Genomic DNA, 20342 nt, shown 5'->3' on the forward strand with positions numbered 1-20342 from the left:
AGGGAATGATTGTGACTGAAGGTTTCGACAAGCTGTAATCAAGTTTAGACGTCTCTTGTCTGTTAAAGACAGAGTCATGGACACTGAATCCATCTGGAAACCCAGAAAGATTACCCTTGTCTGAGGAATCAAAGAACTTTTTGGTAAATTGATCCTCCAACCATGATCTTGAAGAAACAACACAAGTCGATTCGTATGAGATTCTGCTAAATGTAAAGACTGAGCAAGTACCAAGATATCGTCCAAATAAGGAAATACCACAATACCCTGTTCTCTGATTACAGACAGCAGGGCACCGAGAACCTTTGTAAAAATTCTTGGAGCTGTAGCTAGGCCAAACGGCAGAGCCACAAACTGGTAATGCTTGTCCAGAAACGAGAATCTCAGGAACTGATAATGATCTGGATGAATCGGAATATGCAGATATGCATCCTGTAAATCTATTGTGGACATATAATTCCCTTGCTGAACAAAAGGTAAGATAGTCCTTACAGTTACCATCTTGAACGTTGGTATCCTTACATAACGATTCAATATTTTTAGATCCAGAACTGGTCTGAAAGAATTCTCCTTCTTTGGTACAATGAAGAGATTTGAATAAAACCCCATCCCCTGTTCCGGAACTGGAACTGGCATAATTACTCCAGTCAACTCTAGATCTGAAACACATTTCAGAAATGCTTGAGCTTTTACTGGATTTACTGGGACACGGGAAAGAAAAAATCTCTTTGCAGGAGGTCTCAACTTGAAACCAATTCTGTACCCTTCTGAAACAATGCTCTGAATCCAAAGATTGTGAACAGAATTGATCCAAATTTTAAAGGTAAAAAATGTTAAATTAAAATGCATTATCCCAAATATGAAACTGACTGTCTGAAAATAAGGAAAGTTGAACATTCTGAGTCAAGGCAAATAAATGTTTGAATACATATATTTAGAACTTTATAAACAAAGTGCCCAACCATAGCTAGGAGTGTCACAGAAAATAAGACTTACTTACCCCAGGACACTCATCTACATATAGCAGATAGCCAAACCAGTACTGAAACGAGAATCAGCAGAGGTAATGGTATATATAAGAGTATATTGTCGATCTGAAAAGGGAGGTAAGAGATGAATCTCTACGACCGATAACAGAGAACCTATGAAATAGACCCCTTAGAAGGAGATCACTGTATTCAAATAGGCAATACTCTCCTCACATCCCTCTGACATTCACTGCACGCTGAGAGGAAAACCGGGCTCCAACTTGCTGCGGAGCGCATATCAACGTAGAATCTAGCACAAACTTACTTCACCACCTCCATCGGAGGCAAAGTTTGTAAAACTGAATTGTGGGTGTGGTGAGGGGTGTATTTATAGGCATTTTGAGGTTTGGGAAACTTTGCCCCTCCTGGTAGGAATGTATATCCCATACGTCACTAGCTCATGGACTCTTGCTAATTACATGAAAGAAATAAACTTTCATGATTCAGATAGGGCATGTAATTTTAAACAACTTTTCAATTTACTTTTATCATCAATTTTGCTTTGTGCTCTTGTTATTCTTAGTTGAAAGCTAAATCTAGGAGGCTCATATGCTAATTTCTTAGCCCTTAAAGACTTTTTAAACAAACATTTTCAAGTAGACTGTCCTTTTAATAGTGGTATATGTGAGAAGGATATTAAAAATGCTTGTTCCATAGTCTGGGAAGTCTAACCGTCTCCAATAGAAGTTAAACTACGGAGCCAGATCTTTTCTTAAAACCATGAGCCCAGTGACTAAACAAACACAGAGAGAAGATTCCCTATCACTCACACACACACAGTAGTACAATCATTTTACAGATGTGGCTGGTTTATCTGCATAATACATATGACTAAACGCAATGCACAGCAAAATAAATACATAAATATACTTGCAGTAAAGTTTCCTTTGTTGCCATGGAATGCATACCTTTGCAAGATCTTCTTCAATAACATCATTACGCATTTGGGCGGCATCCAACTGAGTATAAAATCTAGCACCAATCATTGGCATTATATCATTAACACTACGCAGTCTGTTTTGTTCTGTCAGCAGATACCTATTAATACAAGTAAAATAAATATGAACATTTTGTTCAAATGCTGCTAAAGGGAAAAAAACAACAAATTTTATGTTTACCTGGTAAATTTCATTCATGATGTCGAGAGTCAACAAATAACTCCTGGAGTATTCCCTCCAGACCACTAGGAGAAGGCAAGAGACATCACAACACACCAGAGCTTTAAATCCCTCCCACCTCCCATGAGCCTCAGTTCATATATATATAGCCAAGTAGACGGGGCAAAAAAACACAACAAAAAAACACAGTGGAGCTCGTGGACTCACCATCATGAAACAAACTTATTTATCAGGTAAGAATCATATTTTATATTATTTCATCAGATGGTGAGAGTCCACGAGTCATCTGAGGGAATCAATACAGAGGAGTCCACGAAACCATTGTGAATAGGAAAGACAAAGAGTGAAGACAGGATGTTTCTATTCAGGCACAATGGCCCGCAGAACTTTCCTGCTAAAGACAGCCTCAGAAGAAGCTTTGCAAATCAAAGTAATAAAACTTAGGAAAAGTGTGTAAAGACGAAGTATCTGCCTTTCAATGCTCTAAAGGAGAGTTTTCCCCGCAACCAAATAAGCCTCCCAAATTAAAGGGACATTGTACACTAGATTTTTCTTCGCATAACTGTTTTGTGCATGATCCATTTATATAGCCCACCTGGGAGTGTTTTTGTAAAAAACATAATTTATGTAAGAACTTACCTGATAAATTCATTTCTTTCATATTAGCAAGAGTCCATGAGCTAGTGACGTATGGGATATACATTCCTACCAGGAGGGGCAAAGTTTCCCAAACCTCAAAATGCCTACAAATACACCCCTCACCACACCCACAAATCAGTTTAACGAATAGCCAAGAAGTGGGGTGATAAGAAAAAAGTGCGAAGCATAAAATTAAGGAATTGGAATAATTGTGCTTTATACAAAAAAATCATAACCACCACAAAAAAGGGTGGGCCTCATGGACTCTTGCTAATATGAAAGAAATGAATTTATCAGGTAAGTTCTTACATAAATTATGTTTTCTTTCATGTAATTAGCAAGAGTCCATGAGCTAGTGACGTATGGGATAATGACTACCCAAGATGTGGATCTTCCACGCAAGAGTCACTAGAGAGGGAGGGATAAAATAAAGACAGCCAATTCCGCTGAAAAAAATCCACACCCAAAAATAAAGTTTAAATCTTATAAAGAAAAAAACTGAAAATATAAGCAGAAGATTCAAACTGAAACAGCTGCCTGAAGTACTTTTCTACCAAAAACAGCTTCAGAAGAAGAAAACACATAAAAATGGTAGAATTTAGTAAAAGTATGCAAAGAAGACCAAGTTGCTGCTTTGCAAATCTGATCAACCGAAGCTTCATTCCTAAACGCCCAGGAAGTAGAAACTGACCTAGTAGAATGAGCTGTAATCCTTTGAGGCGGAGTTTTACCCGACTCGACATAAGCATGATGAATTAAAGATTTCAACCAAGATGCCAAAGAAATGGCAGAGGCCTTCTGACCTTTCCTAGAACCGGAAAAGATAACAAATAGACTAGAAGTCTTTCGGAAATTCTTAGTAGCTTCAACATAATATTTCAAAGCTCTAACTACATCCAAAGAATGCAATGATTTCTCCTTAGAATTCTTAGGATTACGACATAATGAAGGAACTACAATTTCTCTACTTATGTTGTTAGAATTCACAACCTTAGGTAAAAATTTTAAAAGTTCGCAACACCGCCTTATCCTGGTGAAAAATCAGAAAAGGAGACTCACAAGAAAGAGCAGATAATTCAGAAACTCTTCTGGCAGAAGAGATGGCCAAAAGGAACAAAACTTTCCAAGAAAGTAATTTAATGTCCAATGAATGCATAGGTTCAAACGGAGGAGCTTGAAGAGCCCCCAGAACCAAATTCAAACTCCAAGGAGGAGAAATTGACTTAATGACAGGTTTTATACGAACCAAAGCTTGTACAAAACAATGAATATCAGGAAGATTAGCAATCTTTCTGTGAAAAAGAACAGAAAGAGCAGAGATTTGTCCTTTCAAGGAACTTGCAGACAAACCTTTATCCAAACCATCCTGAAGAAACTGTAAAATTCTCGGAATTCTAAAAGAATGCCAGGAAAAATGATGAGAAAGACACCAAGAAATATAAGTCTTCCAGACTCTATAATATATCTCCCTAGATACGGATTTACGAGCCTGTAACATAGTATTAATCACAGAGTCAGAGAAACCTCTTTGACTAAGAATCAAGCGTTCAATCTCCACACCTTTAAATTTAAGGATTTGAGATCCTGATGGAAAAAAGGACCTTGCGACAGAAGGTCTGGTCTTAACGGAAGAGTCCACGGTTGGCAAGAGGCTATCCGGACAAGATCTGCATACCAAAACCTGTGAGGCCATGCCGGAGCTACCAGCAGAACAAACGAGCATTCCTTCAGAATCTTGGAAGAAGAACTAGAGGCGGAAAGATATAGGCAGGATGATACTTCCAAGGAAGTGACAATTCATCCACTGCTTCCGCTTGAGGATCCCTGGATCTGGACAGATACCTGGGAAGTTTCTTGTTTAGATGAGAGGCCATCAGATCTATTTCTGGAAGTCCCCACATTTGAACAATCTGAAGAAATACCTCTGGGTGAAGAGACCATTCGCCCGGATGTAACGTTTGGCGACTGAGATAATCCGCTTCCCAATTGTCTATACCTGGGATATGAACCGCAGAAACTAGACAGGAGCTGGATTCCGCCCATACCAGAATTCGAGATACTTCTTTCATAGCCAGAGGACTGTGAGTCCCTCCTTGATGATTGATGTATGCCACAGTTGTGACATTGTCTGTCTGAAAACAAATGAACGATTCTCTCTTTAGAAGAGGCCATGACTGAAGAGCTCTGAAAATTGCACGGAGTTCCAAAATATTGATCGGTAATCTCACCTCCTGAGATTCCCAAACCCCTTGTGCTGTCAGAGACCCCCAAACAGCTCCCCAACCTGTAAGACTTGCATCTGTTGAAATTACAGTCCAGGTCGGAAGAACAAAAGAAGCCCCCTGAACTAAACGATGGTGATCTGTCCACCACGTCAGAGTGTCGTACAATTGGTTTTAAAGATATTAATTGAGATATCTTTGTGTAATCCCTGCACCACTGGTTCAGCATACAGAGCTGAAGAGGTCGCATGTGAAAACGAGCAAAGGGGATCGCGTCCGATGCAGCAGTCATAAGACCTAGAATTTCCATGCATAAGGCTACCGAAGGGAATCATTGTGACTGAAGGTTTCGACAAGCTGATATCAATTTTAGACGTCTCTTGTCTGTCAAAGACAGAGTCATGGACACTGAATCTATCTGGAAACCTAAAAAGGTTACCCTTGTCTGAGCAATCAATGAACTTTTTGGTAAATTGATCCTCCAACCATGATCTTGAAGAAACAACACAAGTCGATTCGTATGAGATTCTGCTAAATGTGAAGACTGAGCAAGTACCAAGATATCGTCCAAATAAGGAAATACCACAATACCCTGTTCTCTGATTACAGACAGAAGGGCACCGAGAACCTTTGTAAAAATTCTTGGAGCTGTTGCTAGGCCAAACGGTAGAGCCACAAACTGGTAATGCTTGTCTAGGAAAGAGAATCTCAGAAACTGATAGTGATCAGGATGAATCGGAATATGCAGATATGCATCCTGTAAATCTATTGTAGACATATAATGCCCTTGCTGAACAAAAGGCAGGATAGTCCTTACAGTTACCATTTTGAATGTTGGTATCCTTACATAACGATTCAATATTTTTAGATCCAGAACTGGTCTGAAGGAATTCTCCTTCTTTGGTACAATGAAGAGATTTGAATAAAACCCCAGCCCCTGTTCCAGAACTGGAACTGGCATAATTACTCCAGCCAACTCTAGATCTGAAACACAATTCAGAAATGCTTGAGCCTTCGCTGGGTTTAATGGGACACGGGAAAGAAAAAATCTCTTTGCAGGAGGCTTTATCTTGAAGCCAATTCTGTACCCTTCTGAAACAATGTTCTGAATCCAAAGATTGTGAACGGAATTGATCCAAATTTCTTTGAAAAAATGTAATCTGCCCCCTACCAGCTGAACTGGAATGAGGGCCGCACCTTCATGTGGACTTAGGAGCTGGCTTTGGTTTTCTAAAAGGCTTGGATTTATTCCAGACTGGAGATGGTTTCCAAACTGATACCGCTCCTGAGGATGAAGGATCAGGCTTTTGTTCCTTGTTGTGACGAAAGGAACGAAAACGATTATTAGACCTAAATTTACCTTTAGATTTTTTATCCTGTGGTAAAAAAGTTCCTTTCCCTCCAGTAACAGTTGAGATAATAGAATCCAACTGAGAACCAAATAATTTATTACCCTGGAAAGAAAGGGAAAGCAGAGTAGACTTAGAAGACATATCAGCATTCCAAGTTTTAAGCCATAAAGCTCTTCTAGCTAAAATAGCTAGAGACATATACCTGACATCAACTCTAATGATATCAAAGATGGCATCACAAATAAAATTATTAGCATGTTGAAGAAGATTAATAATGCTATGAGAATTATGATCTGTTACTTGTTGCGCTAAAGCTTCTAACCAAAAAGTTGAAGTTGCAGCAACATCCGCTAAAGATATAGCAGGTCTAAGAAGATTACCTGAACACAAGTAAGCTTTTCTTAGAAAGGATTCAATTTTCCTATCTAAAGGATCCTTAAAGGAAGTACCATCTGCCGTAGGAATAGTAGTACGCTTAGCAAGAGTAGAGACAGCCCCATCAACCTTAGGGATTTTGTCCCAAAACTCTAATCTGTCAGATGGCACAGGATATAATTGCTTAAAACGTTTAGAAGGAGTAAATGAATTACCCAAAATATTCCATTCCCTGGAAATTACTTAAGAAATTGCATCAGGGACAGGAAAAACTTCTGGAATAACTACAGGAGATTTAAAAACCTTATCTAAACGTTTAGATTTAGTATCAAGAGGACTAGAATCCTCTATTTCTAATGCAATTAGGACTTCTTTAAGTAAAGAACGAATAAATTCCATTTTAAATAAATATGAAGATTTATCAGCATCAACCTCTGAGACAGAATCCTCTGAACCAGAAGAACCATTATCAGAATCAGAATGATGATGTTCATTTAAAAATTCATCTGAAAAATGAGAAGTTTTAAAAGACTTTTTACGTTTACTAGAAGGAGGAATAACAGACATAGCCTTCTTAATGGATTTAGAAACAAAATCTCTTATGTTATCAGGAACACTGAGCATTAGATGTTGACGGAACAGCAACAGGTAATGTAACAGAACTAAAGGAAATATCTGCATTAACAAGTTTGTCATGACAATCAGTACAAACAACAGCTGGAGGAACAGATACCATAAGTTTACAGCAGATACACTTAGCTTTGGTAGATCCAGCACCAGGCAGCGATTTTCCAGAAGTATCTTCTGACTCAGTGTTAACGTGTGACATCTTGCAATATGTAATAGAAAAAAACAACATATAAAGCAAAATTGATCAAATTCCTTAAATGACAGTTTCAGGAATGGGAAAAAATGCCAGTGAACAAGCTTCTAGCAACCAGAAGCAATAAATAATGAGACTTAAATAATGTGGAGACAATAGTGACGCCCATATTTTTTTAGCGCCAAAAAAGACGCCCACATTATTTGGCGCCTAAATGCTTTTGGCGCCAAAAATGACGCCACATCCGGAACGCCGACACTTTAGGCGCAAAAAAAACGTCAAAAATGACGCAACTTCCGGCGACACGTATGACGCCGGAAATAGAAAAAAAAATTTGCGCCAAGAATGACGCAATAAAATGAAGCATTTTCAGCCCCCGCGAGCCTAACAGCCCACAGGGAAAAAAGTCCAAATATGAAACTGACTGTCTGAAATAAGGAACGTTGAACATCCTGAGTCAAGGCAAATAAATGTTTGAATACATATATTTAGAACTTTATAAAAAAGTGCCCAACCATAGCTTAGAGTGTCACAGAAAATAAGACTTACTTACCCCAGGACACTCATCTACAAGTTGTAGAAAGCCAAACCAGTACTGAAACGAAAATCAGTAGAGGTAATGGTATATATAAGAGTATATCGTCGATCTGAAAAGGGAGGTAAGAGATGAATCTCTACGACCGATAACAGAGAACCTATGAAATAGACCCTGTAGAAGGAGATCATTGAATTCAAATAGGCAATACTCTCCTCACATCCCTCTGACATTCACTGCACGCTGAGAGGAAAACCGGGCTCCAACCTGCTGCGGAGCGCATATCAACGTAGAATCTAGCACAAACTTACTTCACCACCTCCATAGGAGGCAAAGTTTGTAAAACTGATTTGTGGGTGTGGTGAGGGGTGTATTTGTAGGCATTTTGAGGTTTGGGAAACTTTGCCCCTCCTGGTAGGAATGTATATCCCATACGTCACTAGCTCATGGACTCTTGCTAATTACATGAAAGAAATGTATAGTTTCATTATTTTTAGTAACATTGTGCTGATTTTCAGACTCCTAGCCAAGACCCAAGTATCAGATGTAGACTGAAGTCTGCAGATTCCTGGTTGCTCCTGTTTGTGTAATCTGTCTTTTCATATGCAGGGCAGGGAGGGGGGGTCTGCTCTTCCTGGTTTTCCAGCCCCTTTCACTAGGTGTCCCAGCCTAATCTTGCAACAGTGCTAAACTCGGAGCTTCTAAGTAAGTTTTTAAAAGGTTTTATAGTGGATTTTTAGATCAGTATCTGTGCATAATCTTCTTATAGCAGTGTCTATTACATGCTTCTATATGCAAATTGTTGTACTGTTCCTTTAAGGCTTTAAGGCATAAAAGAAACTCTGAAATCTTTTGTGGTTTCCACATAATATTTGAGAGCTCCACACCATCCAAGCTGTGGAGAAGACACTCCTTAGAAACCTTAGTAGCTGGACAAAAAGAAGGAACCACAATTACCTGATTGATCGTATCTGTAGATACCACTTTAGGAAGAAAAGAATAGCTAGTGTGAACAGCAGATTTTACCGGATTTAAAAATTAAAAAAAAGGAGGTTTGCATGACAAAGCTGAAAACTCAGAGACCCTTCTAGCTAAACAAATTGCTAAAAGAAAAATAACATTCAAAGATAAAAGCTGAAAGTCTAAACCCTGCATCGTCTCAAAAGGATAATTTTGATGAACCTTTAAAACCAGACTAAAAGGACAGACTACTCGAGAATTTTTATTGTTTAAAATGATAGATAATACCTTTATGACCTATTCCCCAGTTTTGCATAACCAATTAATATACTTTTTACCCCTGTGATTACCTTGAATCTAATCCTCTGCAGACTGCCCCCTTATCTCAGTTATTTTGCATTTTAGCCAATCAGTACCCTCTCATAAATAACTCCATGTGCGCGAGTACAATGTTAACTATATGGCACACATGAACTTACACCCACTAGCTGTAATAACCTCCTGCAAAATGCATTCAGATAAGTGGCGGCCTTCAAGGGCTTAGAAATTAGTAAATTGGAAAGTTGTTTAAAAATTACATGACCTATCTGAATCATTAAAGTTTAATTTCGACTAGACTGTCCCTTTAAGAGACATTGAGAACGAGGATCGCACCTTTAGTGTTGCACACACTTTTAACACCACCACAACCCATCTCCTAGGTTGTTAAAACTTAAAACCAAGGAGGAGAAATTGGTTTAAATTTGATCACAGCCTGAACAAAGGCCTAAGTGTCAGGAATTTAGCAACACAATTATGAAACAAAACAGAAAGCTGACCCTTCAGATAACTAGCAAATAAACCTTTATCTAAGCCTTCCTGCAGGTACGCAAGAATTTTAGGATTTCTAAAAGAATTCCAATCTCTGCAAGAACACCATGCAGAAAATGTTTTCAAGACTATAACAATTACATCTAAAAACAGGTTTCTTAGCCCGAATCAATAACCTTGTCAGAAAAACCTCTCTGAGGCAGAATTAAGTGTTCAATTGCCATGCCCTCAAATTTAGTTTTCAAATCTAGATAAAATAAATTGCCTTTAGAGAGAAGACCCTTCTTTAGAGAAAGCCTCTAAGGCGGGCACGAGGACATCTGCACCAGATCCGGAAATCAAATTCTGCAAGGCCGTTCCAAAGTAATCAATATTGCTGAGGCGTGCTCCTGCTTGATTCTGGCGTGGAGAGACTGGTGACTAAGAAAGTCTGCCTCCCAATTGTTCACACTTAAAATATGGATGGCAGAAATCATGCAATGATGGTTCTCTGCCTAACTATGTGGACAGTTCCCTCATTGCGATTGCGAGTTCCTCCCAGATTGACATAAGCTACTGCAGTGACATTGTGTAGCTGGATTCTCAAAAAGATTTGTGTCTGAAGTTGGAGAGTCATGAAGATTGCACAGAGTTCCAGAATATTTATTTGTTACCTCGCCTCCATAGGGGACCAAACTCCCTGCACTCTCAAAAGCCCTAGACTGCACCAGAACCTAACAGGCTAGCATCCACACTGGTCAAAGAAAGGAGGCTCCCTGAATCAATGATGAGTCTGCCACCCATTCAAAGACTGTCTCGTCTTGGGATCTAACAAAATCCTCAGAAAGATCCTTGTGGTCCCCATTCCACTGATGCAGTATCATCAATTTGAGGGTCCAAAGAAGAAATCTGGCAAATGGAACTGCATCTGAGACAGCTACAATGAGACCCACAACTTCTATGCTTGCAAGCAATGGAAAGGAGAGGTTTTAGCTGCAGAAGGGCACAGGCCTGTTGCAGCTTCAGTCAGCGGTGATCTGTTAGAGACAAAAACAGACATGGAATTGATTATTAACACCAGAAAAGACACATGGGTCTGAGGAGTTAATGAGCTATTTAGAAAGATTTATTTTCCAACTGTGACTCTGAAGCAACTAAAGAAGCAACTGACACATACAGCCAGAAGACAAGAAGGAACTAGAATCAGGATGTCATCCAAGTAAGGTACTACAGAAATTCCTTGAGAAACTACAGACAAAACTACTTTTGTAAATACTCTGGGATCTGAAGCCAGACCAAAAGGGAGGGTCACAAATTGATAATGCTGGTCTAGAAAAGCACAACTCAGGAACTTGATATGATCCCTGTGTATAGGGATATGCAAATATGCATCTTTTACATTTATTATAGACAAACTGATCCTCCTGTAATAAAGGAAGTAGAGTGTGAATTGTTTCCATTTTGAAAGTAGGAATTTTAAGGAATGTGTTCAATTGCGTTTCAAAACTGGCCAAAAAGTAACTTCTTTCTTTGGTACTATAAAGAGATTTGAATGAAACCCCGGGTTTAATTCTGAAGTTGAAACTGGAGTAATCACTCCCATTAATTTCAAATCTATTAAACAAACCAAGAAAGCTTGTGACTTTAAAAGAAATAAACTTCCCTGAGGAGACCTTGAACAAAAATGTATTTGTTACCCTGGGAAATTATTTGCAATAAAATATTCCAGCCTCATAAGCTAAAAAAAGAAAAGAAAAGGTTCTTTCTTTTAACCTTGTAGCTTAAATTTGTTTGTAAATTTTTTTTGTTCATACCTGCGGGAAAAGTGCATAATCAATTTTCCATTCCTTTTTTTTTTTAATTTGAAAACTATTTGCAATACCCAGGGATCCTAAACACATCTCTCCCAAGCCTCTCAAAAGAGACTCAATTTGCCCCCCATCAGAGACTGATATGGAATGGGGGCCGCACGGTTTTTTTTTTTGGACCAAGAAAAGATAGATTTTCAGGAGGATTTAAAATAGCCAGAACTTTGGACAGAGGGGGAATCTTTCTGAGCCTTAGATTGCCAAAAGGTACAAAAACACCAAGCATATCTATGCTTACTCTTAGATTTCTTATTCTGGGGCAGAAAAGCCATATTAGCAGACGAAGACTTAAGCTACAGGTCTGTCTTAGCAAAAAAAGCTAATGCAGCATTTTTAGAACGTAAGCAAATTATTCCACTACTGAATCACAAATAAAGGAATTTGGATGAAGTTCAGTATCATATTAATCCCCCAAGAAAAGCAGAGTAGTTTCACCAGAAACAAGTTCTGAGAGGTTAATCACACGAAACAGCAGTGGAAGCAGCGACACAGGCTACACTGACTGCAGGTCTAAACATAAAACCTACAAGCTGAAAGGATCACCTATGAAAACCTTCAAGTTTTCTATCTAAACAATCCTTAAAAAAGGAACTATGCTCTAAAGGAACAGTGGTAAGCCTAGCCAAAGTGGATATAGTGGTATCTACTTATGGAACCGTTACCCAGATCTCTGTATTAACAGAAGGTACAGGAAACAGATTTAAATTTTGAAGATGGAACAATATGAATATCTGGCTTCTGCCACTGCCAGTGAATAAAAATAGATAATTAAAGAAACTTAATCTTCTTAACAAGCTGCTTGAATGTAGCAGGACAATCCACTACCTCTAAAGGAATTAAAACTTACCAAGATAAAGTATGAATATGCTCAAGCCTGAAATTAAATTGACACACCCTCTGCCACAACAGAAGGGTCCCTTAGGGCTAGATTCATTAACGCTGAGGCGTACAGGGGCGAGTATACGCGCCCCTGTACGCCTCAGCTCGCCTGTGGCGGGGCGAAATTACCCGCAGGTATTTTCCATTGCACACAAGCGCAATTTTGCGCTCACATGCAATCCCGCCCCCTGCCCGCGCGACCAAGTAGATTTAATTTCGCCACCTTAGAGGTGGCGAAGAGCTTAGGGAAGCAGCGGTCTGGTGACCGCTGCTTGATAAATCACGGCGAGCAAGTTCTTGTGAGAACTTGCAGCCGTAGGGGCTTGATAAATCGAGCCCTTAGACTCAGAGAGACTATCCTCAGAATAAGAGTCCTCAGAGTGAGGCTTCCGGTTGTTGGGCACAGAGTATGGCGGTGTGAAGAAGAGCTCCTGAACCCTTCACCAAGTAAACCACCATACCGGCCCTTCAAAGCGACCTTGGTTGTGTAAAACAGCCTGGAAAAACTGCAGAGCTCCGGTGTTGCCTTTGAGAGGTATAACATCCGATACCTCACCGCAGAAGAACAGAGCGATCCTAACGGACACTGGTGTTTCATCGCCAAGTGGGAAACATCTAAGGCGGCTGGCTCCGACCTCTCCACAGCGAATACCGGACATCACGACTGATCGCCCAAATAGTATTGACGAACTACTACAGTGGGGGCGAGTCCTATCGTGTACACGATACCCCATAAGATGTACACAGGCCTTAATAGAGTTGCTGTGTCACAAAACTGCGTAGCACTCTCTCAACAGCAAACGTTTAACCATTCTTACAACACTATCTGAGACTGTAGGATTAACCCACCTGCTAAATTATAATTTTCTAAACCACAATATGAAACTGCATTAAACGCCTGACCAGCCGATATTGAGGTAAATGTACATTTAGTTATAAGCATCACTACAACCTGCTTACAGATCAACATAACACCTCACTGGCTGATGTACTGCCATATGTGTAACAGCTATTGTCTCTATTAAGTTGCCCTGGTCCATGTTTTGCCTGACCTGGCTTAAGTGGACTCTTATTGCTCACCTGACAAGCTTCACCAAATATAGTGAGAAACAACTTAGCGGGGATCTGTATATAATAAGGCAAATTATTTTGCAGGAATTACATTGCTTTCCAGCCGATCTCTACCCATTTGGGTCAATATTGCTTTGAATGACAATAGTGCTATACTAAGCCTGTATTGCAAAGAAGATACCCGCCAGCCTTTATGCAATAACCTGCGCATAGCACAATACACAAATACACTTTGAGACATGGACAAATACTTAACACAGAAAATGTCTCTCTGGACGAAAACACAGGATAAGAAAAGCAAAGGGGCCTTAGAACCCCTTCCCCCCAAAACACTGGCAACAAATGCAGTGCTACTCTGATACCGCTACAAACCCTGCTGAACAGCAGTTAAACTCTCTATTACTAGCCAAGCTAGATAATCTGCAAAAAACAACTGAGGTCAAACAATTCAAGACTAACCACGGCGGAGCAACGCATCTCAGATTTAGAAGATGGCGATAATACCTCCACTATGCAAATAAAAAATTTAATACAACAGAATGTCTCCCTGCATCAAAAAGTGGACGATTTGGAAAATCGTTCCCGCAGGAACGTCAGACTTGTGGGACTACCTGAATCGATATGTCCTTCTGAGTTACTTTATTTTGCTGAACACTCTTTACCGAATCTACTCAAAGTCCTGGCCTAATATATACCTATGAAAGCAGAAAGAGCTCACAGAAATGCTCCACCAAGGAGTAATGATCAAGTATCTAAACCTCCAGTCTAAAATACAACTCTTAAGAGCCTACAGGAAACTGCAGATGCTCATCTATGATGATAAAATACTTTTTCTATTCCAGGATTACTCATCTGATGTCCTGAAACGAAGAAAAGAATTTGCACCTTTGTGTACATTGCTCTACAAAGAAAATCGCCAGGCTACTCTATTGTACCCAGCCCGTCTACGCCTGCATTCTTTGAGAGGACCCAGATTCTTTGACTCGCCTAAGGAGGCCCAAGCATTCCTGGATCAAACCAGAGAACACTCTTTGCATCTTCAAGCTCCACAACAGGACTCTCCTGAATTATTTCCACTATCTGACTGGGATACAGAGTCCCCTTCTGTGGGGATCCCCAGACCTTTAATGCATTTGAGGACCCAATATGGCTTAGTTCCCAATAAGGTTGTATGTTAATATTTGCATGTTATGTTTATTGCTCAATTTGTTGTCTATTGTTATGTGGTTATCTTTTAGACTGACTATGAGATACTATGACTAGTTAGAATATGCGCCACCGATTGCTTAACTCCACTGGAATCTGACCCTGCGCTCATGTCTGGCACCCCCCTATACTTCAGTTGTCTCATTTGCTTATATTAGATGACTGCAAAAAAATTCTCCTGGAACATAGGAGGAATTAATTCTCCCATAAAAAGGAAAACTGTATTAGCACACCTAAAAAAAAATCATGCAGAAATTATGTGCCTGCAAGAGACTAATCTCAATGAGCTTGAGCATGCAAAACTAAAAACAAATTGGATAACATAGATTGTCTCCACCCCATACAATAATAGTAGCGGTGTAGCAATAATCTTCCATAAAAACTTCCAATACCAGATTGATAATAAAATTGATCCGGGTGGAAGATTTGTTATCGTAAAAACAGAATTTATGTTTACCTGATAAATTGCTTTCTCCTACGGTGTGTCCGGTCCACGGCTTCATCCTTACTTGTGGGATATTCTCTTCCCCTACAGGAAATGGCAAAGAGAGCACACAGCAAGAGCTGTCCATATAGTCCCCCCTCTGGCTCCGCCCCCCAGTCATTCGACCGACGGTTAGGAGAAAAAGGAGAAACTATAGGGTGCCGTGGTGACTGTAGTGTATGGAATAAAAAAATTTCAAAACTGACTAAAAGCCACGGCGGGCCGTGTACCGGACACACCGTAGGAGAAAGAAATTCATCAGGTAAACATAAATTCTGTTTTCTCCTACATTGGTGTGTCCGGTCCACGGCTTCATCCTTACTTGTGGGAACCAATACCAAAGCTTAAGGACACGGATGAAGGGAGGGAGCAAGTCAGGTTACCTAAACGGAAGGCACCACGGCTTGCAAAACAATTCTCCCAAAAACAGCCTCCGAAGAAGCATAAGTATCGAATTTGTAAAATTTGGCAAAAGTATGCAGAGAAGACCAAGTCGCTGCCTTACAGATCTGATCAACAGAAGCCTCGTTCTTGAAGGCCCATGTGGAAGCCACAGCTCTAGTAGAGTGAGCTGTAATTCGTTCAGGAGGCTGCCGTCCGGCAGTCTTATAATCCAATCGGATGATGCTTTTCAGCCAAAAAGAAAGAGGTAGCAGTAGCTTTCTGCCCTCTCCTCTTACCAGAATAAACGACAAACAAAAAACAGAATTTATGTTTACCTGATAAATGACTTTCTCCAACGGTGTGTCCGGTCCACGGCGTCATCCTTACTTGTGGGATATTCTCTTCCCCAACAGGAAATGGCAAAGAGCCCAGCAAAGCTGGTCACATGATCCCTCCTAGGCTCCGCCTACCCCAGTCATTCGACCGACGTTAAGGAGGAATATTTGCATAGGAGAAACCATATGGTACCGTGGTGACTGTAGTTAAAGAAAATAAATTATCAGACCTGATTAAAAAAACCAGGGCGGGCCGTGGACCGGACACACCGTTGGAGAAAGTAATTTATCAGGTAAACATAAATTCTGTTTTCTCCAACATAGGTGTGTCCGGTCCACGGCGTCATCCTTACTTGTGGGAACCAATACCAAAGCTTTAGGACACGGATGAAGGGAGGGAGCAAATCAGGTCACCTAAATGGAAGGCACCACGGCTTGCAAAACCTTTCTCCCAAAAATAGCCTCAGAAGAAGCAAAAGTATCAAACTTGTAAAATTTGGTAAAAGTGTGCAGTGAAGACCAAGTCGCTGCCCTACATATCTGATCAACAGAAGCCTCGTTCTTGAAGGCCCATGTGGAAGCCACAGCCCTAGTGGAATGAGCTGTGATTCTTTCGGGAGGCTGCCGTCCGGCAGTCTCGTAAGCCAATCTGATGATGCTTTTAATCCAAAAAGAGAGAGAGGTAGAAGTTGCTTTTTGACCTCTCCTTTTACCGGAATAAACAACAAACAAGGAAGATGTTTGTCTAAAATCCTTTGTAGCATCTAAATAGAATTTTAGAGCGCGAACAACATCCAAATTGTGCAACAAACGTTCCTTCTTTGAAACTGGTTTCGGACACAGAGAAGGTACGATAATCTCCTGGTTAATGTTTTTGTTAGAAACAACTTTTGGAAGAAAACCAGGTTTAGTACGTAAAACCACCTTATCTGCATGGAACACCAGATAAGGAGGAGAACACTGCAGAGCAGATAATTCTGAAACTCTTCTAGCAGAAGAAATTGCAACTAAAAACAAAACTTTCCAAGATAATAACTTAATATCAACGGAATGCAAGGGTTCAAACGGAACCCCCTGAAGAACTGAAAGAACTAAATTGAGACTCCAAGGAGGAGTCAAAGGTTTGTAAACAGGCTTAATTCTAACCAGAGCCTGAACAAAGGCTTGAACATCTGGCACAGCGGCCAGCTTTTTGTGAAGTAACACAGACAAGGCAGAAATCTGTCCCTTCAGGGAACTTGCAGATAATCCTTTTTCCAATCCTTCTTGAAGGAAGGATAGAATCCTAGGAATCTTAACCTTGTCCCAAGGGAATCCTTTAGATTCACACCAACAGATATATTTTTTCCAAATTTTGTGGTAAATCTTTCTAGTTACAGGCTTTCTGGCCTGAACAAGAGTATCGATAACAGAATCGGAGAACCCTCGCTTCGATAAGATCAAGCGTTCAATCTCCAAGCAGTCAGCTGGAGTGAAACCAGATTCGGATGTTCGAACGGACCCTGAACAAGAAGGTCTCGTCTCAAAGGTAGCTTCCAAGGAGGAGCCGATGACATATTCACCAGATCTGCATACCAAGTCCTGCGTGGCCACGCAGGAGCTATCAAGATCACCGACGCCCTCTCCTGATTGATCCTGGCTACCAGCCTGGGGATGAGAGGAAACGGCGGGAACACATAAGCTAGTTTGAAGGTCCAAGGTGCTACTAGTGCATCCACTAGAGCCGCCTTGGGATCCCTGGATCTGGACCCGTAGCAAGGAACTTTGAAGTTCTGACGAGAGGCCATCAGATCCATGTCTGGAATGCCCCACAGCTGAGTGACTTGGGCAAAGATTTCCGGATGGAGTTCCCACTCCCCCGGATGCAATGTCTGACGACTCAGAAAATCCGCTTCCCAATTTTCCACTCCTGGGATGTGGATAGCAGACAGGTGGCAGGAGTGAGACTCCGCCCATAGAATGATTTTGGTCACTTCTTCCATCGCCAGGGAACTCCTTGTTCCCCCCTGATGGTTGATGTACGCAACAGTTGTCATGTTGTCTGATTGAAACCGTATGAACTTGGCCCTCGCTAGCTGAGGCCAAGCCTTGAGAGCATTGAATATCGCTCTCAGTTCCAGAATATTTATCGGTAGAAGAGATTCTTCCCGAGACCAAAGACCCTGAGCTTTCAGGGATCCCCAGACCGCGCCCCAGCCCATCAGACTGGAGTCGGTCGTGACAATGACCCACTCTGGTCTGCGGAATGTCATCCCTCGTGACAGGTTGTCCAGGGACAGCCACCAACGGAGTGAGTCTCTGGTCCTCTGATTTACTTGTATCTTCGGAGACAAGTCTGTATAGTCCCCATTCCACTGACTGAGCATGCACAGTTGTAATGGTCTTAGATGAATGCGTGCAAAAGGAACTATGTCCATTGCCGCTACCATCAACCCGATCACTTCCATGCACTGAGCTATGGAAGGAAGAGGAACGGAATGAAGTATCCGACAAGAGTCTAGAAGTTTTGTTTTTCTGGCCTCTGTCAGAAAAATCCTCATTTCTAAGGAGTCTATTATTGTTCCCAAGAAGGGAACCCTTGTTGACGGAGATAGAGAACTCTTTTCCACGTTCACTTTCCATCCGTGAGATCTGAGAAAGGCCAGGACAATGTCCGTGTGAGCCTTTGCTTGAGGAAGGGACGACGCTTGAATCAGAATGTCGTCCAAGTAAGGTACTACAGCAATGCCCCTTGGTCTTAGCACAGCTAGAAGGGACCCTAGTACCTTTGTGAAAATCCTTGGAGCAGTGGCTAATCCGAAAGGAAGCGCCACGAACTGGTAATGTTTGTCCAGGAATGCGAACCTCAGGAACCGATGATGTTCCTTGTGGATAGGAATATGTAGATACGCATCCTTTAAATCCACCGTGGTCATGAATTGACCTTCCTGGATGGAAGGAAGAATAGTTCGAATGGTTTCCATCTTGAACGATGGAACCTTGAGAAACTTGTTTAAGATCTTGAGATCTAAGATTGGTCTGAACGTTCCCTCTTTTTTGGGAACTATAAACAGATTGGAGTAGAACCCCATCCCTTGTTCTCTTAATGGAACGGGATGAATCACTCCCATTTTTAACAGGTCTTCTACACAATGTAAGAATGCCTGTCTTTTTATGTGGTCTGAAGACAACTGAGACCTGTGGAACCTCCCCCTTGGGGGAAGTCCCTTGAATTCCAGAAGATAACCTTGGGAGACTATTTCTAGCGCCCAAGGATCCAGAACATCTCTTGCCCAAGCCTGAGCGAAGAGAGAGAGTCTGCCCCCCACCAGATCCGGTCCCGGATCGGGGGCCAACATTTCATGCTGTCTTGGTAGCAGTGGCAGGTTTCTTGGCCTGCTTTCCCTTGTTCCAGCCTTGCATTGGTCTCCAAGCTGGCTTGGCTTGAGAAGTATTACCCTCTTGCTTAGAGGACGTAGCACTTTGGGCTGGTCCGTTTCTACGAAAGGGACGAAAATTAGGTTTATTTTTTGCCTTGAAAGGCCGATCCTGAGGAAGGGCGTGGCCCTTACCCCCAGTGATATCCGAGATAATCTCTTTCAAGTCAGGGCCAAACAGCGTTTTCCCCTTGAAAGGAATGTTAAGTAGCTTGTTCTTGGAAGACGCATCAGCCGACCAAGATTTCAACCAAAGCGCTCTGCGCGCCACAATAGCAAACCCAGAATTCTTAGCCGCTAACCTAGCCAATTGCAAAGTGGCGTCTAGGGTGAAAGAATTAGCCAATTTGAGAGCATTGATTCTGTCCATAATCTCCTCATAAGGAGGAGAATCACTGTCGACCGCCTTTATCAGCTCATCGAACCAGAAACATGCGGCTGTAGCGACAGGGACAATGCATGAAATTGGTTGTAGAAGGTAACCCTGCTGAACAAACATCTTTTTAAGCAAACCTTCTAATTTTTTATCCATAGGATCTTTGAAAGCACAACTATCCTCTATGGGTATAGTGGTGCGTTTGTTTAAAGTGGAAACCGCTCCCTCGACCTTGGGGACTGTCTGCCATAAGTCCTTTCTGGGGTCGACCATAGGAAACAATTTTTTAAATATGGGGGGAGGGACGAAAGGAATACCAGGCCTTTCCCATTCTTTATTAACAATGTCCGCCACCCGCTTGGGTATAGGAAAAGCTTCTGGGAGCCCCGGCACCTCTAGGAACTTGTCCATTTTACATAGTTTCTCTGGGATGACCAACTTGTCACAATCATCCAGAGTGGATAATACCTCCTTAAGCAGAA

General features: G+C 41.2%; 1 protein-coding gene across 2 annotated transcripts in view; it reads right to left on the reverse strand.

Moving 5' to 3' along the window:
• PAN3 (poly(A) specific ribonuclease subunit PAN3) overlaps nucleotides 1–20342 on the reverse strand; it is a 339245-nt gene that overhangs the window by 41691 nt on the left and 277212 nt on the right. For both annotated transcript variants that reach the window (XM_053708481.1, XM_053708482.1), the window contains exon 16: nucleotides 1937–2066. In XM_053708481.1, coding sequence (XP_053564456.1) covers nucleotides 1937–2066 — 130 coding nt within the window. The remainder of the gene's footprint in view (nucleotides 1–1936; nucleotides 2067–20342) is intronic.

The sequence above is a fragment of the Bombina bombina genome, chromosome 3 (genome assembly GCF_027579735.1).
Source record: "Bombina bombina isolate aBomBom1 chromosome 3, aBomBom1.pri, whole genome shotgun sequence".
Classification (NCBI taxonomy): domain Eukaryota; kingdom Metazoa; phylum Chordata; class Amphibia; order Anura; family Bombinatoridae; genus Bombina; species Bombina bombina.